The 21,480-nt window shown below is 41.9% G+C and overlaps 1 protein-coding gene across 1 annotated transcript; it reads left to right on the top strand.

Annotated features, from left to right (window-relative positions):
* The first annotated feature begins 216 nt into the window (after positions 1–216).
* On the top strand, positions 217–20,789 carry arih2 (ariadne homolog 2 (Drosophila)). The gene is made up of 15 exons (XM_085259515.1): positions 217–364; positions 6,339–6,883; positions 9,095–9,162; positions 9,632–9,704; positions 10,072–10,213; positions 11,500–11,621; positions 15,454–15,563; positions 16,211–16,328; positions 16,530–16,580; positions 16,900–16,921; positions 17,344–17,495; positions 17,788–17,931; positions 18,442–18,510; positions 18,697–18,813; positions 19,231–20,789. Exons 2-15 carry the CDS (start codon positions 6,620–6,622, stop codon positions 19,300–19,302), a joined length of 1,524 nt encoding a protein of 507 aa, XP_085115641.1. The 5' UTR covers positions 217–364; positions 6,339–6,619; the 3' UTR covers positions 19,303–20,789.
* Positions 20,790–21,480: the final 691 nt, after the last annotated feature.

The raw sequence follows: 21,480 nt of genomic DNA, 5'->3' as shown, positions 1-21,480 counted from the left end.
AATTTAGAATTAATCCTCTTTTCAGCATGAAATCAATAAATCAATCTCTCTGCATAGTGAAGGTCAAATTATATTGATCAAAACATGCATTTAACCAGATGCATGTTTGGAACAAAACAAGGCAGATCTTTGGTGCTTGGATACTACCGGACAAAACAAGAAGTGCTGCATCTTTCTTTACAGAGAGAGAGAGAGCGCAAGGCTGCGAGAGAAACGCGGACGTGACGTCACTGTTAAGTACCCCTGTAACGGTCTATCTTCCGTCTACCAGCCAAGCAAAAGCGTGTAAATCGCTCTTGGGATTTCCTTACTCCAAACTCGCCTCTGGTTGTCACCGCGGGCTGACTTGACTCTGCACTAAGAGGTAAACCCCACCGACTTTAAACAGTGGAAATTCACGCAGCGGTTGTGTAAATGTGCCTCTTTGCTCCCGAGCTTCTCCAGAGGCCCTTGTTTACATCTCGATCCCCGGACTAGAGTGGATGAGAGGCGGAGGCACAGCGGGAGGGGAATGAGGAGGAGGGGTGGCTACCTGGCTAGCTCTTATGTTGTCAATTCTTGTTGGGGAATACATTAAAAGTGTTGCTTGAAAACTTTTGCAAGTGTGTTATGAAGGTGTTCAACAGTCGTAACTCGTCCGAGTCGTGGCTTTGCAATTGCGTGACTTCCTCTGCTCAACAGAAATACCAGTACGCTAGCCAGGGAGCTAATCCGGCTAACGGTAAGTTAGCCAGCTGTTGTGTGGATTTAACTTCAGAGGCGCTTTGAGCCGAAACGCTGAAGTCCAGGAACGACCGGGTGCTTATTTGCGTAATTTAATCTCGACTCTCCGCTACCCTCATCCTCCCACAAGACCTGTTATCAAACCTGTGCTGAGTCGCTGTAATACATTAGCCTAGCAAGATGTGTGTCACCCAGTTTGCTGCCTATTTTTATCCTGGATCGGGTGGAATGCGAGCGTTCGTCTGTCTGCCGGGGCCGACTGGCAGGCTTTCCCGGCTAACCTTGTTTTCTGTCCAGTGGCTATTTACAAAGTCACATTTTGAACACCGGTGCCAGCAGTCGTCTTTGATCCCGTGTCTGTTGATCAAATCACATGTCGAAATAAGCCTACTAGAGGGGCCTTTGTGCTGTCTCTGTTTTAGTTATCCTCAATGTATTTTCCGTTCAGAAGTGGGGGATTACTTTGTATTACACGGCGAAGACACACGTTTTCTCCATAAGTAAAAAAAAAAAAAAAACGCAAGCTTCTCGCCCATATTTTTAAAAAACGTAAAGTTCTGTGCAGCGTTGGTTTTAGAAAGTAAATGCAGTTTATATAAAGCATCTGTCTGTGTTAGACCCCAGCCGATATACTGGGGGTCCAATATTAGTGGCTAGAATTAGGTAGGAGTTATCTATGCGTATTGGTGTTTATAATATGGAAGCTTGTTTCCAGCACTGATAATGAAACTTTGGGGCATTGCTCCAAAATTTGTAGTTGTTCATATCAGTTCATACCAGAACTCGAAATTCTGATATGACCTGAAATGATGGCTTAGCTGTGCCTGGCCCAGTGGTGCAAACAAGCTTGCATATTTATGACTCATAAATGAAAATGTAAAAAGTAAAGAAGAGACTGATGAAACACCTTTCACCTCTGTTATGAGTGTTATCGTTGCATACTTTGACCACCAGAAGGGACTTGTTAACTTCACTGTTGGCAACACACATTTTTGGAAACACTAACATAAACAGCTGATGATGTTCAGCAGAGCTAAACGGAGAGTAAACGCATAGCTATACTGAACAGATGCTAATGAAACATCAGGAAACATCAGGAAAGTTCATCCTTGGGAAAGATGTGAGAAGCTGAGTCATGTAAGTGTAACTGAACTATGAACCCTTGAAGTTAGGGACCATGGATTTAATCCAGTCACAGCCATTCATCTTAACATCATTTTCCTTTTTTTTTGTTTTCTAGCTTGTCAGCTATAACAAGATTTAATTTTCTCATTAGACCACATTTTCTTGTAAATGAACCAAATTTGGAAACTAGCAATTGGTCTTCCTGACTTGTTGTGAGGTATGAATCCATTTAAGTGTGTTATTGAGAAATTTTCACAAAAAGTCATTGCAGGCTCTCCTCAGTGTGTGAACCACCAGGTCCTCTGTTCAGAATGACTTTAATCACGAAGTCAACATTTCATCCACACATAACGAAGACAAATTAATACTAAAATCCACCATCTACCTTCCAGTTAAAGTGTATTTAATCACATCTCACAAAGACTGTTGCCAGCTTGATGCAGTTCACAACACTCTAGGAAAGTCAGTATTGTTAACGGTCAAAAGTAATGGTGGTCAAATTCATTTGACCCAGTATCGCTATCTCATCCATCTGTGTTCCCCAAGGAAGAAGACATGTGATTAGGTTATGTGGTTCATTAGTTCATTCCAGTTTACTTCAGTTTGTCATTAAACTTTGGCACAGGCATTTTTTCATTGTTTTTTTTTTTGTCTTTTATTTATTTAGTAACAATCATTTTAAATCAATTGGTTTGTTGGGGGAAACATTTTAATCTGTGTTTTATTTATTTCCTTTTTATCAGAACACAATTTTCTAGAGATTATGGGACATTTGCTTTCTACCACATTGAGGATGATAACTGATCATTGTATTGTATTTTGACCTTGTGAGCCAATGTTCCAAGGTATTACTCAGAGATTCCTAGAAAAGATATCATGGTAGTAGATGTTTGACAGCGGTGAAAGCCCTGTTCAACCTTATCTGCAGCTTATAAGCTTTTATGTTTTCAAATATGATTTCTATTATTTTATGGTTCCTCCCTTTTTCTTTTTTCCCCCAACTAGAGTTTATTACTCAGGCTTTTTTAAATTTTATTTTTATCATTGTTTATCTGTCAATACATGTTTGTTTTGTTTGTTTGTTTTGTTTAATTTAGCTTTGCAGTATGTAATTTGTTTACAGAATTATGTAGTAATAAAAAAATAGAAGGGATTTATTTACAGTAGTCTGCAGAAATCAAGTTTATTTGTCAACACAGTCTGAACTCTCTTAGCCATGCTTTGTTGTAATTTCTTAAAGTAGTCTTCAGAAATAGTTCTCCAGGCTCCTTGAAGACATTCAAAGCTCTTCTTTGGATCTTGGATGCCTTTCATTTTGTTCTCTTGTGTCAAGATGATCCCACTGTTTCAGTAATGTTGAGGTTCGGGCTCTGGGGAGGCTGGTCCATGACTGACAGTGTTCCGCTGTGTATCAGATACTTTTCATCTGTCATTAATCGTTTTTTCGGCCTGCCACTTGTTCGTTGGTCCTCAAATTGTTTAATTTCCTCATGTTTTTGCCAATCTATGCCAGGTTTTTGGGTTATAGCATTTTGGGAATCACCTAGTTGGGGTAAAATATTATTTTTATGCCTGACAAACTGTGTTATCTTTAGCATTTTTTTTTTATAAGGAAACAAATTATGTGTTTTTGTGACAGGATGCTAGTATCAAAGTGCATGCAGGTACAATTAGTTTTTGCCAAGTTGTCTGTTATGTATAGACACAACACTGGTTCATATCCTGAGTTAGGCGCCTTCTTTAATGCTTGAATGATTTGTAGGTCAGTGTTAAGAAACTTAACAAACAAACAGAAAAATCTTCTGGAAATAGTCAAGCACAAGGACTGGGTTGAAAATAAGTGAAAAAGCAGCCAAAAAACCCCCACAAAACATTCTTTGAAAGATCTTCAGAAAACCTGGAGAACTATTGCTCGAGAGCACTTTAAACAATTACAAGAAAGTCCGGCTCCTTCAAATGAAAAAATAAAGAAATGATGGGTGGCTGAATGCTTTTGCACAGTACTATAGATTATTTACGTGCTCACTAGGGCAGGGCAATATGGGTAAAAATATTTATCACAATATATATTTGAAAATTTTCCATAGTGATATAATTGATGCGAGACAAATACTTTACAACTCCACAAATTTATTAGTGCAAAGAAAAAACCCCATCAATGTATTTTCACATAAACAAGCAGCTGTTTTTTTTTTATGTGCATTAAAGCTATATAAACATTTAACAGTGCAAATGCAAATTCCTCACTGACAGTTTAACCAAAAGGCATTTCCAGTGGAAATTGGCCGACATATCCTGAGCATAACCATAATAGGGCTGGGTATCGTCACTGATTTCTACAATCGATTCGATTCCAATTCACAAGGTCCCGAATCGATTTGAATCGGGGAAATTGTGACTCAGACAGTCAGAAATATTATAATTCTGATCACACATCAGTACATTTCCATATTTTTTGTCTATAAAAAGAAAGCTGACACTTGCGAGACTTTATCAAAGGTGTGAGCATCACAGCAGATGCCTTTGTCAAAGTAACTGAGGATAAAACACAGAAATCCTGGCCTGGGATTTAATAGCAGATGACCTTAAAAATATTCTGCAGTAGATCAAAAATGAAAGAAAACCATTAATCAACATATGAACATTACCTGATGCTGCTGAAGTGAAGCAGAGCAAAGTTAGAGGTTTTATTAGAGACGCAGCTAAGCGTTTTGCAATTTTGCATAATTTTAAAATTTTTTAATTTGTTCAGCAGGCCTATTGAACAGCAGAAATGAGACTTTCTTGTCGGAAGTAAGTAAAAGGAAAAAAACAGCGTCCGACAGCGCTATAAACAATGGTAGACTTGTGCGTAATAAGCAAGCGAATAATGCAGAAAACAGATTTTTAGATGTGAAACTGTTCGTGAAGTACACTGAGAGAGACAAAGAGCTCTGCATGAAGTGTGATTTTTTTTTTTTTTTTTTTTTTTTTTTTTTTAATTAATTTATTTTTTTATCGTGGTGGAAGCAAAACAGGAAAAGTAAGAGGGAATTCATGATGATGTTTATGTGAAGCGTAGTTTGGATCTTCTTTTGCTGCTGGTTCAGTCAATATTGTTTGGAGAGAGATCAAACCTGTAGCTTCAGAATCTAGCGCAAAAAGGACCTAAACACAAAGCGCGGACCCGCCGAAACATCAGACATTGAGCTGTCGGCTTTCAGCCCCGACCGTGTCCGTGCCGTCGGGTGAGAAAGGCGACATCTCACTGATTCTGATCCGTCGGCGGGTCCGCGCTTTGTGTTTACATCTTTGTGCAGAGTCCGTGTACCTGCTCTCATTTACTGTTTTAGCTGTTTGGTGGTTGTTGAAATTTTGTGAGGTTTAACCTGAGGGCAAAAAAAATATTTAAAAATCGATTCAGGATTTTAATGAATCAATATCACGTTATCCAAATGGTAAAATGGCCTGTATTTGTATAGCGCTTTTACTAGTCGCTAAGGACCCCAAAGCGCTTTCCACAACCAGTCATCCACCCATTCACACACACACATTCACACACTGCAAGTGTCAGTGCCAGAATCGATTTTAATCGATAATCAAAACCCACCCCTAATGTATAATATCCACAAAACTTAGAGTCTATACACACACACACACACACAATGCGGTAATATTATGTTGAAGCAAAGTACATAGTACTCCGTGAGCCTCCTGACTACGGTAGCCGTAACGCTCCGACGACGCATCAAGCGGTGCGGCTTCGTAGTTTAGCAAAGTCGTACTAAAACATTTTTTGACAAATTTTTGAGTGCCGGGTACCACATAAAATAGGTTCGGTAATAACGACGGCCCGCTTGCATGCTCTACCAAAAAATGTGCTTTGTTGTGTATCTGACGGACGAAATCCAAACCAGTTCCACACCACTGAAGTTGCAGCATTTTTACAACCAATTCTGGTTCATCCGTTTCATTCAATGATCCGCTTTCGCTCTTCTCATTCTCCGTCGGCGCCATGCTTTTTCCACCATGTGCATATGAAAACAAAGGCACTGCGCATGCACGTTTTACCCATATTCTATCGCAATATTTCATTTTCTTATCGTTGCCTAACATTATACCGGCATTACCTTAAAATGTATGATATTGCCCAGCCCTAGTGCTCACTTCATTGTACGTGTTTACTTTGTTGAAATGGAGAAAATGGCATTAGAGACTCTCACCAAAGTAAGAAAGTCAACATTGAGTGGCTTAGTGCACATGTTGTGTCACTGTATTTTACCATGTGATAATGCAGGCATCGTCTCTAGATTTACTTATGTATTTATTGTCTTTCATGTACACAAATGGTGTTTGTAAATGAAACTTGAAGGGAGAGGGCAGGCGTGGACAAACGGCTTGTTTTGGATTAAGAAGCTAGAATTGCTCATTCTAACTCTCTCTCTTTTTTTTTCTTTTTTTTTTTTTTTTCCATTTTCCTTATTCAACTCTCTTTTTCCCCTTTTCTCCAGTCTTTTTCTCCTCAGATTATCCAAACAAACCTTCCAAATGAGTGACGGGGAGTGTGACTTCTTTTGCTTCTTCCGCTGCTGCTGAACGCGCTGTGTATGCGCTTCAGGCAGACAGGAAGGCACGGTGTCTCGTAGAGTGAAGTGGCACGAGAAAGTGGAAACAGGGCAGCGAGAAACGAGGAGGTGGCGCATCAGTCAAGCCATTTCAGCTCATTGGACGAGTAGGATCCGACAGGTAGGCGGGTAGTCTACCTGTCCGGGTTATCAAATCAGTCGACTGGATGTCTGTGGACATGAATAGCCAGGCGTCGGATAGCAACGAGGAAGACTTCGGGGTGAACTCAGAAGAGGAGGATGAGGATGATGGAGGAGAAGAGGAGGATCCGGGTGATATTGCAGGATACTACGACGGAGTGGCCAGTGACGTGGAGCAACAAGGCGCCGACTCCTTCGATCCAGAGGAGTACCAATTCACCTGTCTGACCTACAAAGAGAGCCAGCGGGTGCTGATGGAGGAGGTTAACACTGTGGCTGCCGCACTGAAGGTGAGTGGAGCTGCACTCTTCTCAAAAACATTGGTTTAGTGTGTGAAATCAAAATCTGAAAGGCAAAAGCAGGGTGCAAGTGTGTTTTGGTTGGTTTTTTTTTTGTCCCCCCCCCCCCCCCCCCCCCCCAAAGTTAGATAATTCAGTATGGGTCACCCTCATTTGTCATGCCTCATATGTCATGTTATTGAAAATATTACAAATCTAATTCTTTCTTGTTTACAAAGTTTCATAAGAAACAGTAAATCGCAGGTACAAAGTTATCATGGATCACTAACAAAATTGCAGTTGGGTAAATTTATCTAATGAACCAAATTATTATTTATTTATTTTTCAATTGGAGCAGAAACTATTGGAAAGGTGGATAAGAGAGAAACAGGAAATGTTGCAGAAGAGTCAAGGAAGGCATGCGGTGGCATGCAGTCTTGCATCCTTCCTCATGCATGCTTTACTCATGCAGCCCCCTTGGCTTTAAAAACAAAAGGAAAAAAAAGAAAAAGGCAGTGTTTCCAGTAGTTAGAATTCAGCTGATGCAGACTAGCTTGTGGTATGTGTTACCCGTGGGAAAACACACCTTAGAACAATGTTTCACATGTTCATGTGTGAAAATAGATGGCACAGCGTTTTTCAGGGGCCATTTACTCTACTCCTAATGCCATTAAGATGTAGTTTTCAGCCAAAATCTTTCATGGCATGCATTTTTAATTTCTTTTTGCTATTTGGGCTGATTGGGGCCCGATGAATGTAAAAACAAAGACTTATAAGATTTTTTTTTTTTTTTTTTTTTTTTTTTTTTTTTTTAACATGATTTTTGTTCTTGAGAAAAATTAGATCCACATATGAGGACATTCACTTTAAATTTCGATAGAACAGTGGCAGTATAATGTTCTCGTAAGTGGATGTCAGGCTCTTGTAGAGCAAAATTTAGTATTTTGGTCTAAATAACCCAAAATGTGATGTTCACATATGTGGACACCAGGTCCTAGGAGGTTAACTGCAAAAGACCTTTTTGAAAGTCTAGATCACAAAACTTGCTGTCAGAAGGTTCCAGGCAAACATAAAAAAAAAAAAAAATCACCAATACCAGTCTTTTGAACTGATGGAATGTAAAGTAAAACATTTTGACAATGAGTGAAGGTTTGATTGTAGGAAAAAGGGCGACTAATTGAAAACATCTCCTCTGCTGTTAAGTGCAGGGATGGATTTGGGCGTGTGTTGGAACTAGAGGCAGTGGATTTACTTCAGTCGTATTTCAATAAATTCTTGAAGCAATTATTAGTATGTGTTTAAAAAAAAAAAAAAGACAATGGCTTCAACTGCTCTTGTTGTAAAAATACTTCGAAGTCTAAAAGGGGCAGGGTTGCAGATCAAAAATCAGTGGAGAGACCTGAAAAGTGCAAGAATCATTCAGAAGGTGTTTGCAGTCAAAAACAGGCAGAAATTCCCTAAACAAGAAGTGAAAACATTTACAAACTGTGATACTTGTCAGTGGGATGCTATAAAGAACGGAGAACTTTGTAGCACTTTTGGTCTGGGCTGTAAATCTTTTTAAATCTGTAAAAGATTTTTTTTAAAAATCTTTATCCCTTCAGGTCACCTGTTTTGGGTAACATTGCTAAGTCGACAGGTTGTTTTCCATCAACATGTTACTTTGCTCACAGTTCCACACAGTCAAATTTGACAGCTGCACAGCACAACTGCAGTCCCCTGTTAGCAGAGCTGAGGCATGTGTTTTTCTTGATGGCACTAGGTGAAATAAACAAGTATGTCTCAGTGCCTTTGCTGGAATAAGTCCTAAGGGGTACTTTAAGAGTTTAAAACACAAAGACAGTGTTACATTTAAGAAGACTTGGAGTGTCTTTTCTTTATTATAAAATTGTAATGGCATTTCTTTTATCGTAAGCTCAGCTCATCAAATCTCGACATTCACTACTTTGAACGAACTGTCTACTTTTGCCACTAAGTCGCTTGTTATGTAGCAGAGGTCTTACTAAGGAGGAAACCTTTGTAGGTCAGGACCTATAATGCAGTGTTTTGAACATCAGCCAAACTTGGATCTGAGTCATTTATAGAATTACACACAGAACTCGAGTAGCAGTCTTTCAACAAAGGGAGTCACGCACCAATCGTTTAAGCAATCTTTTATTTCTTAGAATTGGACATCATCGAAGCAACATCTCAACATCTCTGCGTCCCTTCTTTTTCCCACAGGTTGTACCGTCAGTAGCAAAACTGATCCTAGTGCATTTCCACTGGCAGGTTTCACAGATATTGGACAGGTATGTCTCCACTGCTTCTCATCTTTGCAGAATTTCTTTTACACTGTCTGTTCTTCACATCCATTTCTCAAATTTATTTTCTGCCCTTGCACTTTCTTTTCTTCACTGTTTTTATCTCATCATCTTCCTGTGTAATATCACTCTGCAACTGCCCCCCCCCCACACACATTTTTAGTTCGCTCTGACACTCTTTTCTTTTTCATTTTGTGTTGTTTAAACTGCACAGACTAGATGTTTGTTTTGTTTGTTTGTTTGTAGTTGTTGTTTTTTAAGCCCATCATTTTTTTTAACAACTTATGGCAGACGGTATCAAAAAAGTTAATAAACTTAAATTACAGTTACTTTTAGTACTCATTGATACTTAGTAACACATTCGACTTGATATCTCTTCAGGCATTTAACATCCACTTCTTTGTTGATCAACTTTAATGTGCTGTTGAGTTCCTCATTTGACCTCTGCTTTCCACAGATATAAGTCCAACTCGTCTCTGCTCTTGTCAGACGCTCTGGTCCAGCCCAGCAGCACGTGCAAATCAGTCACTGTGAGTGGGGTATAATCATTTGTTGTCACTGATTCAACTCTGTACTCATATCTGCATCAAAGTAACTGTGATTGTAATGCACCAGATAATCCACTTGTACTAACACAGCTGATCAGAGTACTCTGGCTTTATATTAATACGTGAAATTTTGTCTTTATTAAATCTTTATTTAAAAAAATAACTTCTACTTACAATAAACTTCTTAGCTCAATGTATTTTTATTTTCTTTATTGTCTTTTAATGTGTATTTGTTGTTTTAAACGCACTATATTAATAAAAATGACCTTTGACTGCTCTTGTCAGAAACTTTGAGCTTACTAACAAGCTCTCTGGTTCATCAGGCTGATAATCTCGATTTCTGTTTCAGGCCCCTCAGTCCCTCCAGTGTGGTGTGTGTCTACAGGTCGTACGGAGAGACTCTCTGCTGGCACTGCCCTGCCAGCACTCCTTCTGTAAAGCATGCTGGGAGCAGCACTGCACCGTACTGGTCAAAGATGGCACGGGAGTGGGTAAGTACACAGCAAGCGTGTTTGTAAGCATCTCTCTAGTCATCAGAGCGGTTATTAGAGTGGGAGTGAGTCACAGTTTGTTTGATCAGAGCTCCCAAACGTCTGTTCAAGAATCTGTATGTCTGCACTTTGTATATTTATGCGCTGGTATGTGTATTTGTCCACTAAGGGTTTCATCACAGTTTCAGCCTCTGATCTGCCTTGCTTTACTGCCAAACCAGCGTAGTTTGCAGAGTGGTGTTTAATTTGCGCTACATCAGCCACCCAGCAATACCATGTTTACTAACAGAAAACACTGCAAATCCCGGATGTCCATATTTATTTGTGCTTCTGCACGTGTGGAAAATTAAAGAATGTCTTTGGACTTGGAAGATAAAGGTGGTGTAATGTGACCTTTTGATGATTTCCATCTGGTGTGGAGTTAAACAGGCAGACATGCTCCTGCAGAAGCCTCATTTATCAGTGTGTGTCTGTGAAAGAGTGTGCTTGTGTCAGCAGGATGGCAGATGGGTGTGTGGGTGTGTACATTGATCGTTTCTAAGTTTTTTTTGAGCATTATACTGTAGACCTGTGCCAGATACCTTTCTTTTCCATGAACGGTTACTGCTGCTCCTCACTGTTACTCACTCAGCAGACGAAAAAGAGAAACCAGTGTAGCCGCAGGACGAGAGGAAGACCTTACACTCTGACAAAAAGTTGGTAAATCTAGTTACAAACCTATGTTAGCAACAACTAGATGAAGTGAAGCCTGACGATCGCTCCTGTGACTGAGAGAGGTCAGACACCTAAGCTGAGATCCAAATGATCAGAATAGTCCAATATTTGGGTTCAGCTCTTGTACATTTTATGTGTGATAAAGTGCATAGTTTACCAGGCTCCCTGTAGCTGCATGTGTGTGGGAGTGCAAATGCTTTAGCAGTGAAATGTGTGAGGATGTTTGTGTGCACGTCCCTGTACTGCCTTTAACAGTCTCTCTGATAAAGTCAGTCCATGTAACCAAGTCCTTCTCAGTCTGATAAGTGTCTCTATGTCAGCTGCACTAAGGAAGGGTCTGTGGTGACAGATGACCCCAGTCTAGTTGTAGGTCAGTGTAACACAAGAAACCAGCTTACTTAGGCCAAACATGGCTGCAGTGGAACTTTTGGATGGCTGTAATTAAATTTAAAGAGTGGGTTTATTTGTACTATTAAGCACACAGAGGTGTTAGAAGTCACTGTCTACATCTTATTTGTCTCGCTGTCTGTGATTTAGGACTGTAATAAATGTGCATGTGTCTGTGTGTTCAGGTATCTCGTGTATGGCTCAGGACTGTTCCCTGCAGATGCCAGAAGACTTTGTCCTGCCACTGCTGCCAGGAGAGGAGCTCAAGGACAAATACAGACGCTACCTCTTCAGAGACTATGTCGAGGTCTGTGACAGTCTCTGTGTTTGCTCAGATACTGTGTCAAAGTCTGCATGTATAGTGAATGAGAAGCATCTGGAGAGGCAGTGAGAACTGAGTTGGCCTATTTGTGTTTGCTTTGAATCAGTGAATGTTGAATCAGTGAATGTTTGAATCAGTGAATCAGTGAATGGATTTAAAGATGGCGCCGGTGAGGTCGGCTGCCGTCACGACTGCTCCGACCACTTTTTCTTTGTCTTTGTTTTTTAAGTTAGTTTTCAGCGTTTCTAAATCAGCAAAATCACCACCATTGGGTACATTAGGTATGACAGTGACACTCTTGTTTCTATTGGTTTACAATGTACTCACAATTCGAAGTTTTTAACTCTGGATCCGAGCTGGCCGAGTGAGATCTTGAGGGAGAACAAAGGGAAGCGGCGGCGGCCTAGAGGGAAGCGAGCCGGCGTCAGGAACAGGCTGAGAGCTCGTGCACACCGCACACCTCTGCCTAGCATCCTGCTCGCCAACGTCCAGTCACTGGAGAACAAGCTTGACGACCTCAGGGCCAGGGTAAAGTTCCAGAGAGACATTCGGGACTGCAATCTCCTCTGCTTCACCGAGACATGGCTGAACCCAGCGGTGCCGGACCACGCCATCCAGCCGGCCGAGTTCTTCTCGGTTCACCGCATGGACAGGACACGGGACTCGGGGAAGTCAAGGGGAGGCGGCGTGTGTTTAATGGTGAACAACAACTGGTGCAACAGTGCGAACGTTGTTCCTCTCACACGCTCCTGCACACCAAATCTGGAACTACTGTCCATCATGTGTCGTCCTTTTTATCTACCTCGGGAATTTACATCGGTCATTATAAGTGCCGTTTATATTCCACCACAAGCGGACACGGTCACCGCCTTATGCGAGCTGCATGAGGCACTCACACAGCACCAGACACAACACCGGGACGCTGCGCTTATTGTGACGGGGGACTTTAATAGCGCCAACCTCAAACGCGCAGCGCCGAACTTTTATCAACACATCTCCTGCCCCACCAGAGGTGAAAGGACACTGGACCACTGCTACACTACGGTCAAGGACGGCTACAAGGCACAATCCCGCCCTCCGTTTGGCAAATCTGATCACGCCGCCATCTTCCTCATGCCAAAATACAAACAAAGGCTGAAACAGGAAGTTCCGGTTCAGAGGAAGGTCGCGCGCTGGACGGATCAATCGGTGGCCGCGTTACAGGACGCACTCGATGACGCAGACTGGGGCATGTTCAGAAACAGCTCCGACGATGACGTCAACGTGTTTACGGAAGCGGTTGTGGGATTCATCGGGAAACTAGCGGATGATACCGTGGAGACAAAGACTATCACAACGTTTCCCAACCAGAAGCCGTGGGTGGATAAAACCATCCGCGACGCTCTGAGATCCCGCACCGCTGCCTACAACACGGGACTCACGACGGGGGACATGGACCCGTACAAAGCCGCGTCATATAACGTGCGGAGGGCGGTGAAAGAGGCGAAGCAGCGCTACGGGAGGAAACTAGAGTCACAACTCCAACAGAGTGACTCTAGGAGCCTGTGGCGGGGACTAAGGACAATAACGGACTATAAAGCACCAACAACCGGTATGACGAACGCGGCCATGACTCTGGCAGACGAGCTGAACACTTTCTATGCTCGCTTCGAGGCTGCAGCTAAGGACTCCAACAATGCTAGTGTTAGCGGCGCTAACGGCTGCAGACAGGAAGATACTGCCAGCACCGGAAACGTGCTCGTCATCTCCGAGCATGAAGTAAGGAGAGCCTTCAAGAGAGTGAACACCAGGAAAGCAGCAGGACCAGACGGCATCCCAGGTCGTATCCTAAGAGACTGCGCATACCAGCTAGCTCCTGTGTTCACTGAGATATTCAACATCTCTTTATCTCAGTCGGTGATCCCCACATGCTTCAAAGAGTCCATCATTGTTCCTGTCCCGAAGAAACCCCACCCTGCTTCTCTCAATGACTATCGCCCTGTAGCCCTCACCTCAGTAGTGATGAAGTACTTTGAACGCCTGGTCAGAGACTTCATCATTTCTTCACTACCAGACACACTGGACCCACTACAGTTTGCTTACCGTCCAAATCGTTCCACAGACGATGCCATCTCTCATCTCCTCCACACATCACTCACTCACTTGGACACTAGAAGGGGGAATTATGTTAAAATGCTCTTCATAGACTACAGCTCTGCATTTAACACCATAATTCCCTCCACACTCACCACCAAGCTGGAGCATCTGGGACTCAGCTCATCTATGTGTCTGTGGATCTCCAACTTCCTAACTGGCAGACCACAGGCAGTAAGGATGGGCGGACATGTCTCAGCCTCCACCACTCTCAGCACTGGAGCCCCCCAGGGGTGTGTTCTGAGCCCCCTGCTGTACTCTTTGTACACATATGACTGTGTGGCCACTACCAGCTCCACCACCATCATCAAGTTTGCTGACGACACCGTCGTGGTGGGCCTGATCTCTGATAACAACGAGACGGCCTACCTGAAGGAGATTAGGAATCTGGAGAACTGGTGCCAGAGGAACAACCTCCTTCTAAACGTCAGTAAGACAAAGGAGCTGATAGTGGACTTCAGCACTAAGCAGGAGAGGAACTACCAGACCCCTGTCATCAACGAGTGCCCAGTGGAGAGAGTGGACAACTTCAAATACCTCGGAGTTCACATCACGCAGGACCTGTCATGGTCCTGTCACATCAACACCGTGGTGAAAAAGGCCCGTCAGCGTCTCTACCACCTCAGACGCTTGAGAGACTTCCAACTGCCCTCCAAGGTGCTCAGGAACTTTTACTCCTGCACCATAGAGAGCATCCTGACGGGAAACATCTTAACCTGGTTCGGGAACAGCACCATGCAGGACAGACGAGCTCTACAGAGGGTTGTGCGGTCAGCTGAGCGCACCATCCGCTCCGAGCTCCCTGACCTGCACTCAATCTACAGCAGGCGGTGCTGGACCAAGGCCAGGAAGATCGTGAAGGACCTCAGCCATCCCAACAACAGACTGTTCTCTCTGCTGAGGTCAGGAAAGCGATTCCGCTCCCTGAAGACCAACACAGAGAGACTGAGGAGGAGCTTCTTCCCGCAGGCGATACGGTCTCTCAATCACACCACCACACAGTACTGACCCACACATACAGTTCTTACACACACTGGACATTCTGGACATTGTTTCACTTCATTACTTAAATCACGCTGCTGTTATTGTGTATATATTTATTTATATTTCTTCATACATTCTTATATAGTTCTATATTGTGTATTTTGTTGTACAGTTATTTTATTTTCAACTTTAATTTATATATTTTATCTTATTCTCCCAGTTAAATTTACCCTTCATTCTAATTTGTGTTGTACAGTTATTTCATTTTTAACCTTAATTTATATTTTATTCCTTCCTAGTTAAATTTACCCTTTTTAATTTTTCATATTTATTTCCTATCTTATTCATAGCCTTTTCCTTTTTTGTTTTCTTTAGGTCACGAGCAGTTGTCCAAGCATTTCACTACATATCGTACTGTGTATGACTGTGTACGTGACAAATAAAATTTGAATTTGAATTTGTTCCACACACAGCGTGAAATCTGACTTCTTTCCTGTATATATGTCTGTCTCACCAACTAGGTATCTTTGTTAATGCCAATTCTTATATCTCAATCAGACAGTCATTTCCAGCAATCATTCCCTCAGATGATAAAGAAATACATCATCAGTTGAAATTAATTACCAAGGTTGTCTTATGTCAGATACTTGTGCCTACATTGGAGGTGAATTCATTAATTGTCTCTTTGTGCTTTCTGCAGAGTCACTTCCAATTGCAGCTGTGTCCAGGTGCAGACTGTCCCATGGTCATCAAAGTGCAGGAGCCACGGGCACGTAGAGTGCAGTGTAGCCGCTGCAGTGAAGTCTTCTGGTAAGTGACACATTGAAGTTACAGTAAGAATTTCACACAAAGTAGATTATTCATTTCTTTTGCTGTCTAATTAAAAGTCTCATTACTATACTGTTGTTTGTTTGTTTGGGAGGGGGGTGTTGTTGTTTTGGATTTTTTATTTTTTTTTATTTTTTTTGTGCTGGCTATAAATCCTGCTAAGTTAGTAGAATAACATGCTGCTAAAAATAAAAACAAGACAGATTACTATTATTTTCTCACAGATTTCACTGAAACTCTGAAACTTGATTTTAAATATGTTTTTATCGAGGCTCAAAACATTAAAAACTTGCACATTTACAGATATGCACAGAGCTAACAGTCTTTCATGAATTAGTAAATTGGATCATTGTTTCACATACAGAGGTTTAACTAAAAATTATCCTCCGAAGTTTTTCCCCTTATGTGACTTTTTTTTAAATTATTATTAAAATCTTTATTTTATGAATCCAAAAGCTATGGGGTGAATTATTTGCAGAATTTGTTACTTGTTCAGACTTTATGTGGTGGAATTATGTCGCTACTGTAATTGGTTCATATTGTTTTTCCTGTTTTAACTTCGGTCTGTTTTTTATGTCACTGTAATCAGTGAAGCTTATCACTGTCTTTGTTTGTTATCTTTTCCTCAGTTTCAAATGCCGTCAGATGTATCATGCACCCACAGACTGTGCAACAATTAGGAAATGGCTGACCAAATGTGCAGACGACTCAGAGACTGCAAACTACATCAGCGCCCACACTAAAGATGTAAGAACATCTGCATGTAAACACACTGATATGCGCATGTACTGTAACTGTTGCTTGCACACACTTGTGCGCCTGCACACCTACTTTCGTTTTGAACTCTCCGTTGGTCACAAATCTTGCACAGTTTGAAAATGTAATTTGTATAAACACTGCAGATTTTCAGCTCGGAGTAGGAAGTTAAGAGCTCTGTTTGTCTTCTAGTGTCCTAAGTGCAATATCTGCATTGAGAAGAATGGAGGGTGCAATCACATGGTGAGTCAGAGCTGAAATTCACACTTTCCCAGAACACAGGAAACACTAAAAATACATTCACATTCTGAGAGCTGCTGTCCTCAGCTCTAATCATTTGCCACTTGCGTGAATCATTCCAGAAAGATGTTACTTATTTGTGTTTGCTTTTCATTTATTAAAGTCTCTAAGCTGTATGTGTGACAGCATTGTGTTCATTAGTCTTGTGTGATCTGCCGAATGGCTTTGATTCACGGTCCTAGTGAATCTTAAATTGTGTTTTCAGGTTTCTGGTTCACTAATTTGACTTCCTCCTCTTTTTTTCTTTCTTTCTTTGTTTCAGCAATGCTCCAAGTGCAAACACGGTAAGTTGGCTGTCTCAAAATGTCACACCTCTTCTATGATTCAGAGGAGGATTCTGTGGAGCAATTTGCATCCATCTGGGATAATGATTGCATTTCCAAGAAATTTCCAGTCACGGCTTGCTACTATGTTCTTGAAAACAAAACGTTAGAAGCTGCGGTTTGGCGGACTAGCAGACACGGCTTCTTCTGAGCTACTCCAATTATCAGTTACACAAAAATGTGGTTAAATCAATCTGTCATTCATTGACATAACAATATATTATCACATCATCCTCTTTAGACTACTAGAAATAAGAACTGAAGTTATAATTATGGCTTTTTTTTCCTCTCTCTTTTTTTTTTTGGTTTACTTGTGTGTACTGTGAAGTCAACATGTGCTGTGGAGAGTCCATAAATCTGTTTTGTTTTTCCTCTTGTGAAAGACTTCTGCTGGATGTGTCTTGGAGACTGGAAGACCCATGGCAGTGAATACTACGAGTGCAGTCGCTACAAAGAAAATCCTGATATAGTCAACCAGAGCCAGCAGGCTCAGGCCAGAGAGGCCCTCAAGAAATATCTCTTCTACTTTGAGAGGGTAAGCTGTTTTTCCGTAGAAAGGCTCCAGGTTAAACAAACCTGACTTTTTATGTCCTGTTTCCAAACACTCTGATACAAACCTTTTTTTTTTTTTTTGTAAATTTCATTTTCTCTGAAGTTTTATTGGGTTGACAGCTTCTTACACTGTCAACAAACCTACAGTTTTAGACAAGAGGGAGCTTAACATTGTATAAAAGCTTTGTGGGACATTGGAAATTAAAAGATTCTGCACCCCATCTAAAGTGTCGTACTGCTAGAAACAAACTAATATTTAATTTTTTTCCCACCAGTGGGAGAATCACAACAAATCTCTGCAGTTGGAAGCTCAGACATACCAGAGGATTCAGGAGAAGATCCAGGAGAGAGTAATGAACAATCTGGGAACCTGGATCGACTGGCAGTACCTGCATAACGCTGCAAAGCTACTGGCAAAGGTACTGTGGCTGCATGCATGCATGGGTAGTGAGTTACAGAGGTGGAAATGCAGAAATGGGGAAGCAGATGCACATAGGGGAAAAAAAATATCAACCGTGATCTATTTATTCATTTCCTTTGGGCTGAATCACAGTTACAATTAAGTTTGAGCTGCAAATAACTCAACATCTTTGATTAACTAGAATTCACAAACACACTGAGCATGTGGTCTCCCGGCATATCAGTGTAAATGTGCAAATACACTTTTAACACTGCACTGATCAACTGGTTCCTTTCTGCTTTTAAAGGATTTCAAAGTGAAAATCTGCTTTGTAACATGTCTATGAAAATGCCTCACATGCAACATATGTGCTGCTTGGGTTGAGTATATACAGATGGTGATAAAGTTTAACTTTGTGATGCTTAAAGTTTTTAAATCAAGGTTTTACAAATTTGAGTTTTTGTGTGCAAAGTAAAATAACTCAAGTAAGCCTGTGCAGTGTTGTGATTGCATGTTGTCTTGTTCCTAGTGTCGCTACACACTGCAGTATACCTACCCTTACGCCTATTACATGGAGTCGGGCCCGCGCAAGAAACTGGTGAGAAACAAGCTTCAATAAATGATCTAATATCAGCTGTGATTTCAGTGCCTTCCTTTTACTGTCCTACCACTGACTTTGTATCTGTTCAACAAATGTAATTGTGACTTCAGTCAGATTTCTCTTTGGGTGAGGGAAGTGATTCTTTTGACCTGACGTTTGTGTTCCTCCATGTGTCCTCTGTAGTTTGAGTACCAGCAGGCCCAACTGGAAGCAGAGATAGAAAACTTGTCGTGGAAGGTCGAGCGAGCCGACAGCTACGAGAGAGGAGGCGAGGGGGAGCTCAGCGCCAGTGACAGAGGGGTGAGAGAGTATACTAAACAATGGGAGGGAGGGGAAATGCATTAGGTGTGTAAGACAGGGAAAACTACAGGATGAGCCATGGGAATCTGTTGCTGGTTTCATTACATCCAAGTAATGACAGCACATGAAGCATGGTGGAGTATTTATTTGTTGTTGAGTTGATTCCCAAGTAAAATAGGTGACTTTTTGTTTTAGGCAAGTCCATGGCTCATTAATTTGATAAACAGTGGATCTCAGACACAAGGGAATAACTGATCCTACTGAGATCCATTAGATGGTTCAGTTCATTGATGAGTTTTGGATTTCAGTGTTTCATATGATTTTTATTGACAGAAAAGTATTGTTTTTTTAAATAATAGTGAGTGATTTCTTTTTCTTTTTTTTTTCTTTCTTTTTTTTTTTTCTTTCTTTTTGCAGGATCTGGAAAATCAGATGCACATTGCTGAGCAGAGGCGACGCACGCTGCTGAAGGATTTCCACGACACCTGAAGCTCCATCGCGACTGCAAAGCACCAGCATCTTCCTCTTTACTTTCTTCCTTCCCTGCCTCCTAACCTTTACTTCCTTCCATGACCACGCCTCGGTGCAGTCATACTTTACCCCCTCCCTCCTTTTGCTTCACTGCATTCACTTGTTTGCTTCCATCTTTCCCTCCCCCTCACTTCCATAAGGCTGCAGGGCCACAGAGTGGCACGATTGTATCAGCCGTACCTCTTCATCATCCCCACCCCGTTTACAGGTTTTTGCCTCAAAGCATCACATTTACCGCGGTTACACTGGTTTCAGCATTTCAGATCTGATCATGTAGGTCAAAGCTCAGAGGTCTTCTGCCAGCTGCTTTGCTTTTTATTTGTCAGTAAACAGAGACACTGGCACCAGCACCTGAAAGCAGAGTGAAGCCTTATGAAAAGAGAGCAGAGCTGCTTTTTGCAAAAACTTGCTGGTGACCTTTTGTGGCATAATCTCTAGTCAAACTGCCATGAATGGAGAAGCTTGTGTTCTGATAGAGATGAGGAAAAGCTGGGAAGAGGATTTTGTTTCTTTTATTTATTTTTTTCTTTAAGCAGAAGGTGCAGATGGGTGGTGTTACAGCGACCATAATGGCTAGATTCCACTTGATGGTAGTTGCACATGCGAAGCTGAAATTTAGTTTCCTCTCCAGATATTTTTTGGGGGAAGAAAACACTGAGTGTAGAAGTTCTGTTGTTGGGGTTTGTAGTGCATCATCTTCTCACTGTTGGAGAGTGATATCTTCAATGATGGGTGCCACAGCCCTCTCATATGATGCAAGAACCTGCATCATGCTGGAGGGAAGGTTTCATTTCTTTAACAAACACTTGTTTGAACATTCACTTCTTTAGATTCAGTCACTAGTTTTTTAAAGTAAACACACCTTCCCTCCACTGTTTTGTCTTTTGCTCTAGCAACCGCTGCCAGCAAAGAGTCGTTATGGCTGAAGTAAAACTACCGAATCGGTCCCGTTCTGGTCTCCGCATTCTGATGCTGTCGCTCAGTTGTGCTCAGCTAATCTAGATCCAAGCCGGCGTGATCCCTTTCTATTGCAAATCTAGCATTAGCACCTCCGCTGATCAGATCATGAAGTTGTTATGAAGCTGTGAGTGTAATCTCTGCCATTTACACACACTACAGCACCTCCCACTGACATGGCATGCACACGCCCACACACTCACGCTCAAACACTCCGCTGCAGAAAACAAACTGTTAATTTTTCTCCTCGTCCCATCTCATGCTCTCCTCTTTCTTTTCCATCATCCCCCTATACTTTATTTTGCCCTCGTTTTCTCTTTTTCCTTTCCCTGCTGACATTGTTCACTTTTCTTCTGGAAAATGGCTCTTCATAGATAGATTGTTTTAAAAAAAATTGAAAAAAAAGAAAATACCAAAAAAAAGCTGTAATTTTCAACGGTTGTACATTAATACAGAAATAGAGTTACTGAGAGAGTTTTTAAACCGGATCCTGTCTCTTGTGTGTTAATTACAAACACCACTTCACACAGAATTTCACTTAAAGGTTTAAAGGACAAAAAATCAAGTTGTTTTGTTTTGTTGTTGTTGTTTTTTTTTTTTTTTTTTTTAAGGAATTTTAATTATTTTAGTTTTTTACTAAATGAAAGGAGAGTGATGCGGCGCTGATGCGGACGCTGCACCGGTCCGTCGTGGTGAAGAGGGAGCTGAGTGTAAAAGCGAAGCTCTCAATTTACCGGTCGATCTATGTCCCTGCCCTCACCTATGGCCACGAGCTGTGGGTAGTGACCGAAAGAACGAGATCGCGGATACAAGCGGCGGAAATGAGCTTCCTCCGAAGGGTGGCTGGCCTCTCCCTTAGAGATAGGGTGAGACGTTCGGCCATCCGGGAGGGGCTCAGAGTAGAGCCGCTGCTCCTCCACATCGAAAAGGAGCCAGCTGAGGTGGTTCGGGCATCTGACAAGGATGCCCCCTGGGCGCCTCCTGGGTGAGGTGTTCCAGGCATGTCCCACCGGGAGGAGGCCCCGGGGCAGACCCAGGACACGCTGGAGAGATTATATCTCTCGGCTGGCCTGGGAACGTCTTGGTATTTGCCCGGATAAGCTGGAGGAGGTGGCTGGGGAGAGGGAGGTCTGGGCCTCTTTGCTTAGGCTGCTGCCCCCGTGACCCGGCCCCAGATAA

This window comes from Mchenga conophoros, linkage group LG20 (assembly GCF_057382185.1).
Source record: "Mchenga conophoros isolate Kocher_MC1m ecotype Shallow Benthic linkage group LG20, M_conophoros_male_GT1.1, whole genome shotgun sequence".
Classification (NCBI taxonomy): domain Eukaryota; kingdom Metazoa; phylum Chordata; class Actinopteri; order Cichliformes; family Cichlidae; genus Mchenga; species Mchenga conophoros.
Note: the sequence above shows the minus strand (reverse complement) of the source record. Positions and strands in the feature narration are given on the sequence as shown.